The 11923-nt window shown below is 40.6% G+C and overlaps 1 protein-coding gene across 1 annotated transcript in view; it reads left to right on the top strand.

Annotated features, from left to right (window-relative positions):
• zgc:91976 (uncharacterized protein LOC492359 homolog) overlaps positions 1–11577 on the top strand; it is a 91694-nt gene extending 80117 nt beyond the window's left edge. The window contains exons 5-6 of the mRNA XM_034184756.1: positions 7977–8143; positions 9934–11577. Coding sequence (XP_034040647.1) covers positions 7977–8143; positions 9934–10110 — 344 coding nt within the window. The 3' untranslated portion in view covers positions 10111–11577. The remainder of the gene's footprint in view (positions 1–7976; positions 8144–9933) is intronic.
• The last annotated feature ends 346 nt before the right edge of the window (positions 11578–11923 follow it).

Here is an 11923-nt window from a genome sequence, read left to right on the forward strand (position 1 = left end):
CACAGCCTGTTCAGTGGATTTTTATTTTATTTTTTAGCACTGTTGTCGTGTGTTACCTGTGCTGCTCCACAGCCTGTTCAGTGGATTTTTATTTTATTTTAGCACTGTTGTCGTGTGTTACCTGTGCTGCTCCACAGCCTGTTCAGTGGATTTTTATTTTATTTTTTAGCACTGTTGTCGTGCGTTACCTGTGCTGTTCCACAGCCTGTCCAGTGGATTTTTATTTTATTTTTTACCACTGTTGTCGTGCGTTACCTGTGCTGCTCCACAGCCTGTCTAGTGGATTTTTATTTTGTTTTAGCACTGTTGTCATGCGTTACCTGTGCTGCTCCACAGCCTGTCTAGTGGATTTTTATTTTATTTTAGCACTGTTGTCATGCGTTACCTGTGCTGCTCCACAGCCTGTTCAGTGGATTTTTATTTTATTTTTTACCACTGTTGTCGTGCGTTGCCTGTGCTGCTCCACAGCCTGTCCAGTGGATTTTTATTTTTATTTTATTTTATTTTTTAGCACTGTTGTTGTGCGTTACCTGTGCTGCTCCACAGCCTGTCTAGTGGATTTTTATTTTGTTTTAGCACTGTTGTCGTGCGTTACCTGTGCTGCTCCACAGCCTGTCCAGTGGATTTTGATTTAGCACTGTTGTCGTGCGTTACCTGTGCTGCTCCACAGCCTGTCCAGTGGATTTTTATTTTGTTTTAGCACTGTTGTCGTGCGTTGCCTGTGCTGCTCCACAGCCTGTCCAGTGGATTTTTATTTTTATTTTATTTTTTAGCACTGTTGTCGTGCGTTACCTGTGCTGCTCCACAGCCTGTCTAGTGGATTTTTATTTTGTTTTAGCACTGTTGTCGTGCGTTGCCTGTGCTGCTCCACAGCCTGTCCAGTGGATTTTTATTTTTATTTTATTTTATTTTTTAGCACTGTTGTTGTGCGTTACCTGTGCTGCTCCACAGCCTGTCTAGTGGATTTTTATTTTATTTTAGCACTGTTGTCGTGCGTTACCTGTGCTGCTCCACAGCCTGTCTAGTGTCGGATTCCCTGTTTGGGAATCCGCTAGCTTAGCGTAGCTACTAGCTCTTAGCCGTTTTAGCATGGCGGCTTCTCCTGTCTCTCCCGTACTTTTCTGCTCTGGGTGTGAAATGTTTAGTTATTCCTCGGCCTCTTTTAGCAGTAACGGTACTTGTAATAAGTGCAGCTTATTCGTAACTTTGGAGGCCAGGCTGGGCGAATTGGAGGCTCGGCTCCGCACCGTGGAAAATTCTACAGCTAGCCAGGCCCCTGTAGTCGGTGCGGACCAAGGTAGCTTAGCCGCCGTTAGTTCCCCCCTGGCAGACCCCGTGCAGTCGGGAAGGCAGGCTGACTGGGTGACTGTGAGGAGGAAGCGTAGCCCTAAACAGAAGCCCCGTGTACACCGTCAACCCGTTCACATCTCTAACCGTTTTTCCCCACTCGACGATACACTCGCCGAGGATCAAACTCTGGTTATTGGCGACTCTGTTTTGAGAAATGTGAAGTTAGCGACACCAGCAACCATTGTCAATTGTCTTCCGGGGGCCAGAGCAGGCAACATCGAAGGACATTTGAAATTGCTGGCTAAGGCTAAGCGTAAATTTGGTAAGATTGTAATTCACGTCGGCAGTAATGACACTCGGTTACGTCAATCGGAGGTCACTAAAATTAACATTGAATCGGTGTGTAACTTTGCAAAAACAATGTCGGACTCTGTTGTTTTCTCTGGGCCCCTCCCCAATCAGACCGGGAGTGACATGTTTAGCCGCATGTTCTCCTTGAATTGCTGGCTGTCTGAGTGGTGTCCAAAAAATGAGGTGGGCTTCATTGATAATTGGCAAAGCTTCTGGGGAAAACCTGGTCTTGTTAGGAGAGACGGCATCCATCCCACTTTAGAGGGAGCAGCTCTCATTTCTAGAAATCTGGCCAATTTTTTGGGATCCTCCAAACTGTGACTGTCTAGCGTTGGGACCAGGAGGCAGAGCTGTGGTCTTATACACCTCTCTGCAGCTTCTCTCCCCCTGCCATCCCCCTATTACCCCATCCCCGTAGAGACGGTGCCTGCTCCCAGACCACCAATAACTAGCAAAAATCTATTTAAGCATAAAAATTCAAAAAGAAAAAATAATATAGCACCTTCAATTGCACCACAGACTAAAACAGTTAAATGTGGTCTATTAAACATTAGGTCTCTTTCTTCTAAGTCCCTGTTGGTAAATGATATAATAATTATCAACGTATTGATTTATTCTGCCTAACAGAAACTTGGTTACAGCAGGATGAATATGTTAGTTTAAATGAGTCAACACCCCGAGTCACACTAACTGTCAGAATGCTCGTAGCACGGGCCGGGGCGGAGGATTAGCAGCAATCTTCCATTCCAGCTTATTAATTAATCAAAAACCTAGACAGAGCTTTAATTCATTTGAAAGCTTGTCTCTTAGTCTTGTCCATCCAAATTGGAAGTCCCAAAAACCAGTTTTATTTGTTATTATCTATCGTCCACCTGGTCGTTACTGTGAGTTTCTCTGTGAATTTTCAGACCTTTTGTCTGACTTAGTGCTTAGCTCAGATAAGATAATTATAGTGGGCGATTTTAACATCCACACAGATGCTGAGAATGACAGCCTCAACACTGCATTTAATCTATTATTAGACTCTATCGGCTTTGCTCAAAAAGTAAATGAGTCCACCCACCACTTTAATCATATTTTAGATCTTGTTCTGACTTATGGTATGGAAATAGAAGACTTAACAGTATTCCCTGAAAACTCCCTTTTGTCTGATCATTTTTAATAACATTTACATTTACCCTGATGGACTACCCTGCAGTGGGGAATAAGTTTCATTACACTAGAAGTCTTTCAGAAAGCGCTGTAACTAGGTTTAAGGATATGATTCCTTCTTTATGTTCTCTAATGTCATATACCAACACAGAGCAGAGTAGCTACCTAAACTCTGTAAGGGAGTTAGAGTATCTTGTCAATAGTTTACATCCTCATTGAAGACAACTTTGGATGCTGTAGCTCCTCTGAAAAAGAGAGCTTTAAATCAGAAGTGTCTGACTCCGTGGTATAACTCACAAACTCGTAGCTTAAAGCAGATAACCCGTAAGTTGGAGAGGAAATGGCGTCTCACTAATTTAGAAGATCTTCACTTAGCCTGGAAAAAGAGTTTGTTGCTCTATAAGAAAGCCCTTCGTGAAGCTAGGACATCTTTCTACTCATCACTAATTGAAGAAAATAAGAACAACCCCAGGTTTCTTTTCAGCACTGTAGCCAGGCTGACAAAGAGTCAGAGCTCTATTGAGCTGAGTATTCCATTAACTTTAGCTAGTAATGACTTCATGACTTTCTTTGCTAACAAAATTTTGACTATTAGAGAAAAAATTACTCATAACCATCCCAAAGATGTATCGTTATCTTTGGCTGCTTTCAGTGATGCCGGTATTTGGTTAGACTCTTTCTCTCCGATTGTTCTGAGTTATTTTCATTAGTTACTTCATCCAAACCATCAACATGCTTATTAGACCCCATTCCTGCCAGGCTGCTCAAGGAAGTCCTACCATTATTTAATGCTTCAATCTTAAATATGATCAATCTATCTTTGTTAGTTGGTTATGTACCACAGGCCTTTAAGGTGGCAGTAATTAAACCATTACTTAAAAAGCCATCACTTGACCCAGCTATCTTAGCTAATTATAGGCCAATCTCCAACCTTCCTTTTCTCTCAAAGATTCTTGAGAGGGTAGTTGTAAAACAGCTAACTGATCACCTGCAGAGGAATGGTCTATTTGAAGAGTTTCAGTCAGGTTTTAGAATTCATCATAGTACAGAAACAGCATTAGTGAAGGTTACAAATGATCTTCTTATGGCTTCGGACAGTGGACTTATCTCTGTGCTTGTTCTGTTGGACCTCAGTGCTGCTTTTGATACTGTTGACCATAAAATTTTATTACAGAGATTAGAGCATGTCATAGGTATTAAAGGCATTGCGCTGCGGTGGTTTGAATCATATTTGTCTAATAGATTACAGTTTGTTCATGTAAATGGGGAATCTTCTTCACAGACTAAAGTTAATTATGGAGTTCCACAAGGTTCTGTGCTAGGACCAATTTTATTCACTTTATACATGCTTCCCTTGGGCAGTATTATTAGACGGTATTGCTTAAATTTTCATTGTTACGCAGATGATACCCAGCTTTATCTATCCATGAAGCCAGATGATACGCACCAATTAGCTAAACTGCAGGATTGTCTTACAGACATAAAGACATGGATGACCTCTAATTTCCTGCTTTTAAACTCAGATAAAACTGAAGTTATTGTACTTGGCCCCACAAATCTTAGAGGCATGGTGTCTAACCAGATCGTTACTCTGGATGGCATTTCCCTGATCTCTAGTAATACTGTGAGAAATCTTGGAGTTATTTTTGATCAGGATATGTCATTCAAAGCGCATATTAAACAAATATGTAGGACTGCCTTTTTGCATTTACGCAATATCTCTAAAATCAGAAAGGTCTTGTCTCAGAGTGATGCTGAAAAACTAATTCATGCATTTATTTCCTCTAGGCTGGACTATTGTAATTCATTATTATCAGGTTGTCCTAAAAGTTCCCTAAAAGCCTTCAGTTGGTTCAGAATGCTGCAGCTAGAGTACTGACGGGGACTAGCAGGAGAGAGCATATCTCACCCGTGTTGGCCTCCCTTCATTGGCTTCCTGTTAATGCTAGAATAGAATTTAAAATTCTTCTTCTTACTTATAAGGTTTTGAATAATCAGGTCCCATCTTATCTTAGGGACCTCGTAGTACCATATTACCCCATTAGAGCGCTTCGCTCTCAGACTGCGGGCTTACTTGTAGTTCCTAGGGTTTGTAAGAGTAGAATGGGAGGCAGAGCCTTCAGCTTTCAGGCTCCTCTCCTGTGGAACCAGCTCCCAATTCAGATCAGGGAGACAGATACCCTCTCTACTTTTAAGATTAGGCTTAAAACTTTCCTTTTCGCTAAGGCTTATAGTTAGGGCTGGATCGGGTGACCCTGGACCATCCCTTGGTTATGTTGCTTTAGACGTAGACTGTGTTTCATAATTATTGTATGGCCTTGCCTTGCAATGTGGAGCGCCTTGGGGCAACTGTTTGTTGTGATTTGGCGCTATACAAGAAAAAAGTTGATTGATTGAAGTTGACTGGTTGGGGCTGAGGGGAGAGAATCAGGGAAAAGACATCAATCAATCAATCAATCAATCAATTTTTTTATATAGCACCAAATCACAACAAACAGTTGCCCCAAGGCGCTTTATATTGTAAGGCAAGGCCATACAATAATTATGTAAAACCCCAACGGTCAAAACGACCCCCTGTGAGCAAGCACTTGGCTACAGTGGGAAGGAAAAACTCCCTTTTAACAGGAAGAAACCTCCAGCAGAACCAGGCTCAGGGAGGGGCAGTCTTCTGCTGGGACTGGTTGGGGCTGAGGGAGAGAACCAGGAAAAAGACATGCTGTGGAGGGGAGCAGAGATCGATCACTAATGATTAAATGCAGAGTGGTGCATACAGAGCAAAAGGAGAAAGAAACAGTGCATCATGGGAACCCCCCAGCAGTCTACGTCTATAGCAGCATAACTAAGGGATGGCTTAGGGTCACCTGATCCAGCCCTAACTATAAGCTTTAGCAAAAAGGAAAGTTTTAAGCCTAATCTTAAAAGTAGAGAGGGTGTCTGTCTCCCTAATCCGAATTGGGAGCTGGTAAAACAGGAGAGGAGCCTGAAAGCTGAAGGCTCTGCCTCCCATTCTACTCTTACAAACCCTAGGAACTACAAGTAAGCCTGCAGTCTGAGAGCGAAGCACTCTATTGGGGTGATATGATACTAAGAGGTCCCTAAGATAAGTTGGGACCTGATTATTCAAAACCTTATAAGTAAGAAGAAGAATTTTAAATTCTATTCTGGAATTAACAGGGAGCCAATGAAGAGAGGCCAATATGGGTGAAATATGCTCTCTCCTTCTAGTCCCCGTCAGCACTCTAGCTGCAGCATTTTGAATTAACTGAAGGCTTTTCAGGGAACTTTTAGGACAACCTGATAATAATGAATTACAGTAGTCCAGCCTAGAAGAAATAAATGCATGAATTAGCTTTTCAGCATCACTCTGAGACAAGACGTTTCTAATTTTAGAGAGATTGCGCAAATGCAAAAAAGCAGTCCTACATATTTGCTTAATATGCGCATTGAAGGACATATCCTGATCAAAAATGACTCCAAGATTTCTCACAGTATTACTGGAGGTCAGGGTAATGCCATCCAGAGTAAGGATCTGGTTAGACACCATGTTTCTAAGATTTGTGGGGCCAAGTACAATAACTTCAGTTTTATCTGAATTTAAAAGCAGGAAATTAGAGGTCATCCATGTCTTTGTCTGAAAGACATTCCTGCAGTTTAACTAATTGGTGTATGTCTTCTGGCTTCATGGATAGATAAAGCTGGGTATAATCTGCGTAACAATGAAAATTTAAGCAATGCTTTCTAATAACACTGCCTAAGGGAAGCATGTATAAAGTGAATAAAATTGGTCCTAGCACAGAACCTTGTGGAACTCCATAATTAACCTTAGTCTGTGAAGAAGACTCCCCATTTACATGAACAAACTGTAATCTATTAGATAAATATGATTCAAACCACCGCAGCGCAGTGCCTTTAATACCTATGGCATGCTCTAATCTCTGTAATAAAATTTTATGGTCAACAGTATCAAAAGCAGCACTGAGGTCTAACAGGACGAGCACAGAGATGAGTCCACTGTCTGAGGCCATAAGATCATTTGTAACCTTCACTAATGCTGTTTCTGTACTATGATGAATTCTGAAATAATGAATGTTAATGTGTATTAGGAAGAATTTATCACATCATATGTTCAGCTTTTGTCAAGGGACATTTTGAGTTCATTCTTGTCTTGACTTGTTTTTGAGATGTTGAAGTTTGTGGTTGCTATATCTTGTAAATCTTGTTTAGCTGTGTCTCACTGATAAAAATATAACAAAAAAAGCTAGAGTTTTGCAACACTTCATCTAAGGCTTTGCAGATCTTCAGGTCCAGCCTTGCAAAAAAAAAAAGGAACTCCATCATTCGAACCAAAAATGTGATCATGTGTAACTTACTGAGTGAATTTCATCAGAGGATTGTGGTGTGAATGTAATCTGGAGGACATGTTACATTTTCTGCTAACCACTCACATAACCATATTTTTGGTTCATTAATTCTAAAAAATTTTTTCTTCGCCTACACTTTTTTTTTTGCAGAGGTGGGCCTGAGGGGTTGTAAGTCTTTAGTCAGGTGATGGCGCTGATTTAAATCTGGCTCCTGAAGGCACTAATAGAATTCAGGTATTTATTGCAGTCAGATTTTACCAAGTGATACTACAGTGATAATACTCCACTTTTGGCAGACAGACTTTTTTTTTTTATCTGACAGTACTTACTGCTGTGTTTGGGTGTCAGAAACAAACAAAAAAAGCCCTCACCTGTTCTGCCCACTGTGGAGCCCGTTTGAGAGCAGTAACTAGTAGAGGATTGTGAATCACGAGTTACTCATTTTCCATTTGGATTATGTTGAATCGACTGACTGATGCAACAGTCCCATCTAGTGGTGGAAGTTGCACAGAAAGCAGCGTTTTGATCACCAAAGATGATTGCGTTCCGTGAACCTTTCTGGGGAGAAATTCAAAGCAGTTAGATGATTGTGCCAGGGGACGGGAATACTTGAGCCTCCTTACCTGAGATCTAGATACAAATCAGCGATAAAAAATGAATAAATTGGGCACTGAAGTTTTCAGAAGACTGTTTGGGACAGATAGAAATTAAAGTCAATTATGGTTGTTGCTGGAGCAGAACTCCACATAAGTTCGGATGTCAGTTCAGTTGGTTTTGATTTGTCTGTGGTGTAATTGGCTCATTGAGTTTTGTGTTTGACAGATTCACCCAAGCGGTTCTGGTGGTACCACTGGTTGTGCTGGATCTTGAGTGCTGTGGGAATATTATGCATCCTTCTAGCCCATGACCATTATACAGTGGATGTGGTGGTGGCGTACTTTATCACTACACGCCTCTTCTGGTGGTATCACTCTATGGCTAACCAAAAGGTGAGTGCAGCATGTTGCGTTTTCAAAAGCAATTATTCAAATGGGTTTATCCAGGTAAATTTGCCTCCTCCACTAAGCTAAATGGCTTTTACTTTTGGTTATAATAAACGAGCTGAAACATGTACCTGCTAGTTGGACACGTTGCTTAGTAAAAGGTCAAACTAGCTGAGGGGGAAAAAAAAAGCTCCAAGTGAAATCCAGTGTTATCGGAGCTTTGTGGAAGCATAATGACATGATTTTATTCATGTTCTAAGATTAATTAGTGTGTGAAACATTAGAAAACAATTTTTTTTTTTGTGAGCCACTCTATTCCTTGTGCCACTTATTGCTGTTTAATTAGATGAACAGTTAGTTCTTTGACAGCACGTGGGAGGTGTTATTTATTCAGCATTGTACAAAAGTGAGTAATAACTGATGCATGTATTCTTAATTGTCATTAATATTCATAATTGGTGCCTGTTTTCTTTTTAGTGTAACAAATGTGGTTTTGGTGGGTTGCGGGGGTGAGCGAGGTGTGTGTGTTACCTTAACTGTCAGACTTTGAGACCATGTTGCAGGATGTTAATTGAAACTTTAAAATTGTCTAGCTTTTTGGGATTTTAAAATGTCACGGATGTCGCTGCAGCTACTATTATTGTGAACACCCCCTTTTCTACTAATAGCCCAATTTCATAGCCTTAAGAGTGTGCATATCATGAATGCTTGGTCTAGTTGGATTTGCGAGAATCTACTGAATCTACTGGTACCTTGTTTCCCATGTAACAATAAGAAATATACTCAAAACCTGGGTTAATCTTTTTAGTCAGGTAGGGTAAGCTCTGGGGTTCTGCAGTATTGTCTGTGAACTCCTGCAAGTGGATGAAGGTGCCGTTATCCTAGCATTGCAGATTTAGTGTTTTGGTCGGAGAGATGGATATCATTCCCACAGACTGGAAGAAAGGTCTTGTCATCTCACCATGGAAATGAAATGATGATTGCTTAGGTGCCTTTGTCAACGAGGATAGGTTTACTGACCTAGCCTTCGCGGACTATGTTGAGGTCTTTGCAGATTAAATGGATGTCCTGATTGCTGCACTTTATCAATTGGACTGGCTGAGTTTGTTTTTGTCCAGGATCAAGCCTAAAACATAGGCTTCAAGGACTTCTTGTACTCATGTCTTTGGGTCCTCAGCCTTTGAGATCAAGAGATGGTTGAGATAAACTTATGGAGTGATGCATTCCCTGGTTAGAAGTGTCTGGTGATGTCATTGCCTATGCAGGAGAATGAAAGTGCAAGTCTTTAGGATCCGAGTCATGCTTCATTTTGTGGAAGCAGTGTTGAGGACCCCCGCAAATGGAAGAGGCCAAAGAGATGTAGTCTTTCACTGGGCTGTGGCAGGGTGATTGGTGAATGCAGCAATAGGTGGCACCTGCTCATGCTGTCTGATCTAATGATCTACAAGCATGAGTGAGTGACTGAGGTCATTAAAATCTCTTAACCCAATAAGTTTTAAAAATCAACGATGTATGAAAGATAAAATAAATGAGAACTGTCACTCACCATCTTTTAACAGATCTTCTGGCAGTGCTGCTGTGCATAAAATAATTATACATAAAATGAACACAGAACATTTATATAACTCAAAGCTAAAACGTTATTGCGCTTACAAGTCGGTAGAGTGGGTGCATTTGTAACGAAATGGTTCTTGGTTAAGTTGAAGTAATTTCTTGAAAGGTTATTTGGGTTTTTAAATTATTTAGACACAGTGATTCTTACCCCCACTTAAGCTGTTTGCTTGATTCTGTTTCAGTCGCTGAAAGAGGCCTCACAGAGTAATCCCTTCTCTCGGGTGTGGTGGTTCAGACTGTTTCAGTACTTTGAAGAAAATGTCAATGGCGTGGTGCCTCGGAACTACCAGCTGCCGCTGTCGTGGCGAGTGTTGTCATTGAGCCGAGGTGTGAAGTACAGCAGACTGGGCATCTCGTGAACCTTGTCATGTAACATCAGATGAGGACCACAACTTCCAAGTGCTGTTTAAAAAGAATCTGTGTGAGACTGCACTGTCCAATGTAGCGCTGTCCTTTCACCTCAAGTAAACACATTTTTGTCCAAATGGATAGCACTGTGACCCCACCGAGTATTTGTTTTTAATCTTTGTTTATATAGCTTTTTCATTGTCATTTTTCTGGTAGTTCATGTGGACAAAAAAATAATAATTTAAATGAATTGGAGTATTTTTCACCTTCTGGGGGCTTATAGCTCAAAGGCTTTGTGCCAATTTATCAATACTTGTATGTATTTTGGTCATATTGGTATTTTCTTTTCGCTCCCTCTGCACAAGTTCTTCATGTCTTTGCAAACTTTTGTTTGAAGTGCAAATGGTGTTAATGAAATGGTTTAGTAATCGAAATGCCATAAGTATTTCGTTCCTTTTTTATATAACTAGTTACCTTTTGTAAACTGTCCTCAGTAACACGAGTCAAAGGTGCAAAAAGTACTTTTCTAAGTATGTCAAACCTTTATTTTTCAAAAACAGATGATGTCCAACAAAGATTTTTAGATTTTTAGCTTTTTGAAGATTGGGGGTTTGGAGGGTTGGGGGGGCGGTTAAGTGCATCAAGAATCTATCTTATAGAATTATCCCAGTGCCTTTCTGAGCTTGATTGTTAAAACAGTTGAAGGACTACTCGTCTCATGGCCCTCTGCCTTTGGCTGTGTTTTAATGTCCACACAGTGATTGAAGTTGTACCTAATGAGTGCTAATCGTCTAATTTCTGTGAATGTAAGAGCAACTACGCCAGCCTGCCAGGCGATTGGTCTTCCCAAAATGAAGTGCAGCGAATCAGCTGTCCAGTTTAATCATTGATGCGTTTTGATGTCTGTTGATTAATTTTATTTTAACATAGAAAACACTGTTAATTGTATTTTCTTGTGCTTGTGTTTAAGTTTACAAATCAGTTTTGACCTGCCACCAACTATTTTCTACACTTGCATGTCCCAGCTATGGGCTGTCTGTTGTTCATGTGTTAGCAAACGCATCGTGCTGTCGCAACTGTCATAGCTGTACCTGCTAAACATCGTCTGATTGGAAATTGTTTCACGAATTATGGGGACTAACTGTTGTTTGGACTTGGGTATGTCGTGTGCGTCATTGCTTAGTCTCTTATTTCCCACTTCTCATCATTATTTTGTCACGTAGCCTCTCAGTGTTGCAGCGGAAAGTATCCAGTGATGTAGAACTTATCATTTCCTTCGTGTGTATGTGTAACTGTAATTTTAAGTTGAGGAATGTTGAAAATGTTATGACAGAAGCTTTGGGCCGAGTTTCTGAGCATGCCTGTGACGGCATGCGTGTGCTAGCTATGAATCAAACTGTGACCTTCCAGTTTGAAGTCAGTGTATGTTTTACAATACCTATAAAGTGCAATGCCCCCCCCCCCCAAAAAAAAACAAACTACTGGGACCAGCGGAATCACGATGCACAGAGCTGGTGACTCATTTAGCGGTATGTTTGAGGGCCGGTTAACATTGCTGTCCTTGAATGTGAAAGTCTTCTTGCTTATTGTCTGAATTATGTACCATGTTTAAATTTTCTTTGTTTTTTTTTTTTATTACTGGCTGCAATGTAAGCACAAAGCTATAGATTAAATAGTCCAAATTAACAATAATGCTGATGCGGTTAATCTGTGTTAATATTATTATATTAATGGGTAACATGAGAGAAGACTGGATTTTCAGTCTAATGAAGCTAATACCTTTTTAATGCTATTAGTCTTAATAAGACTCTTAAATACATTTCA

This window comes from Thalassophryne amazonica, chromosome 13, assembly GCF_902500255.1.
Source record: "Thalassophryne amazonica chromosome 13, fThaAma1.1, whole genome shotgun sequence".
Lineage (NCBI taxonomy): Eukaryota > Metazoa > Chordata > Actinopteri > Batrachoidiformes > Batrachoididae > Thalassophryne > Thalassophryne amazonica.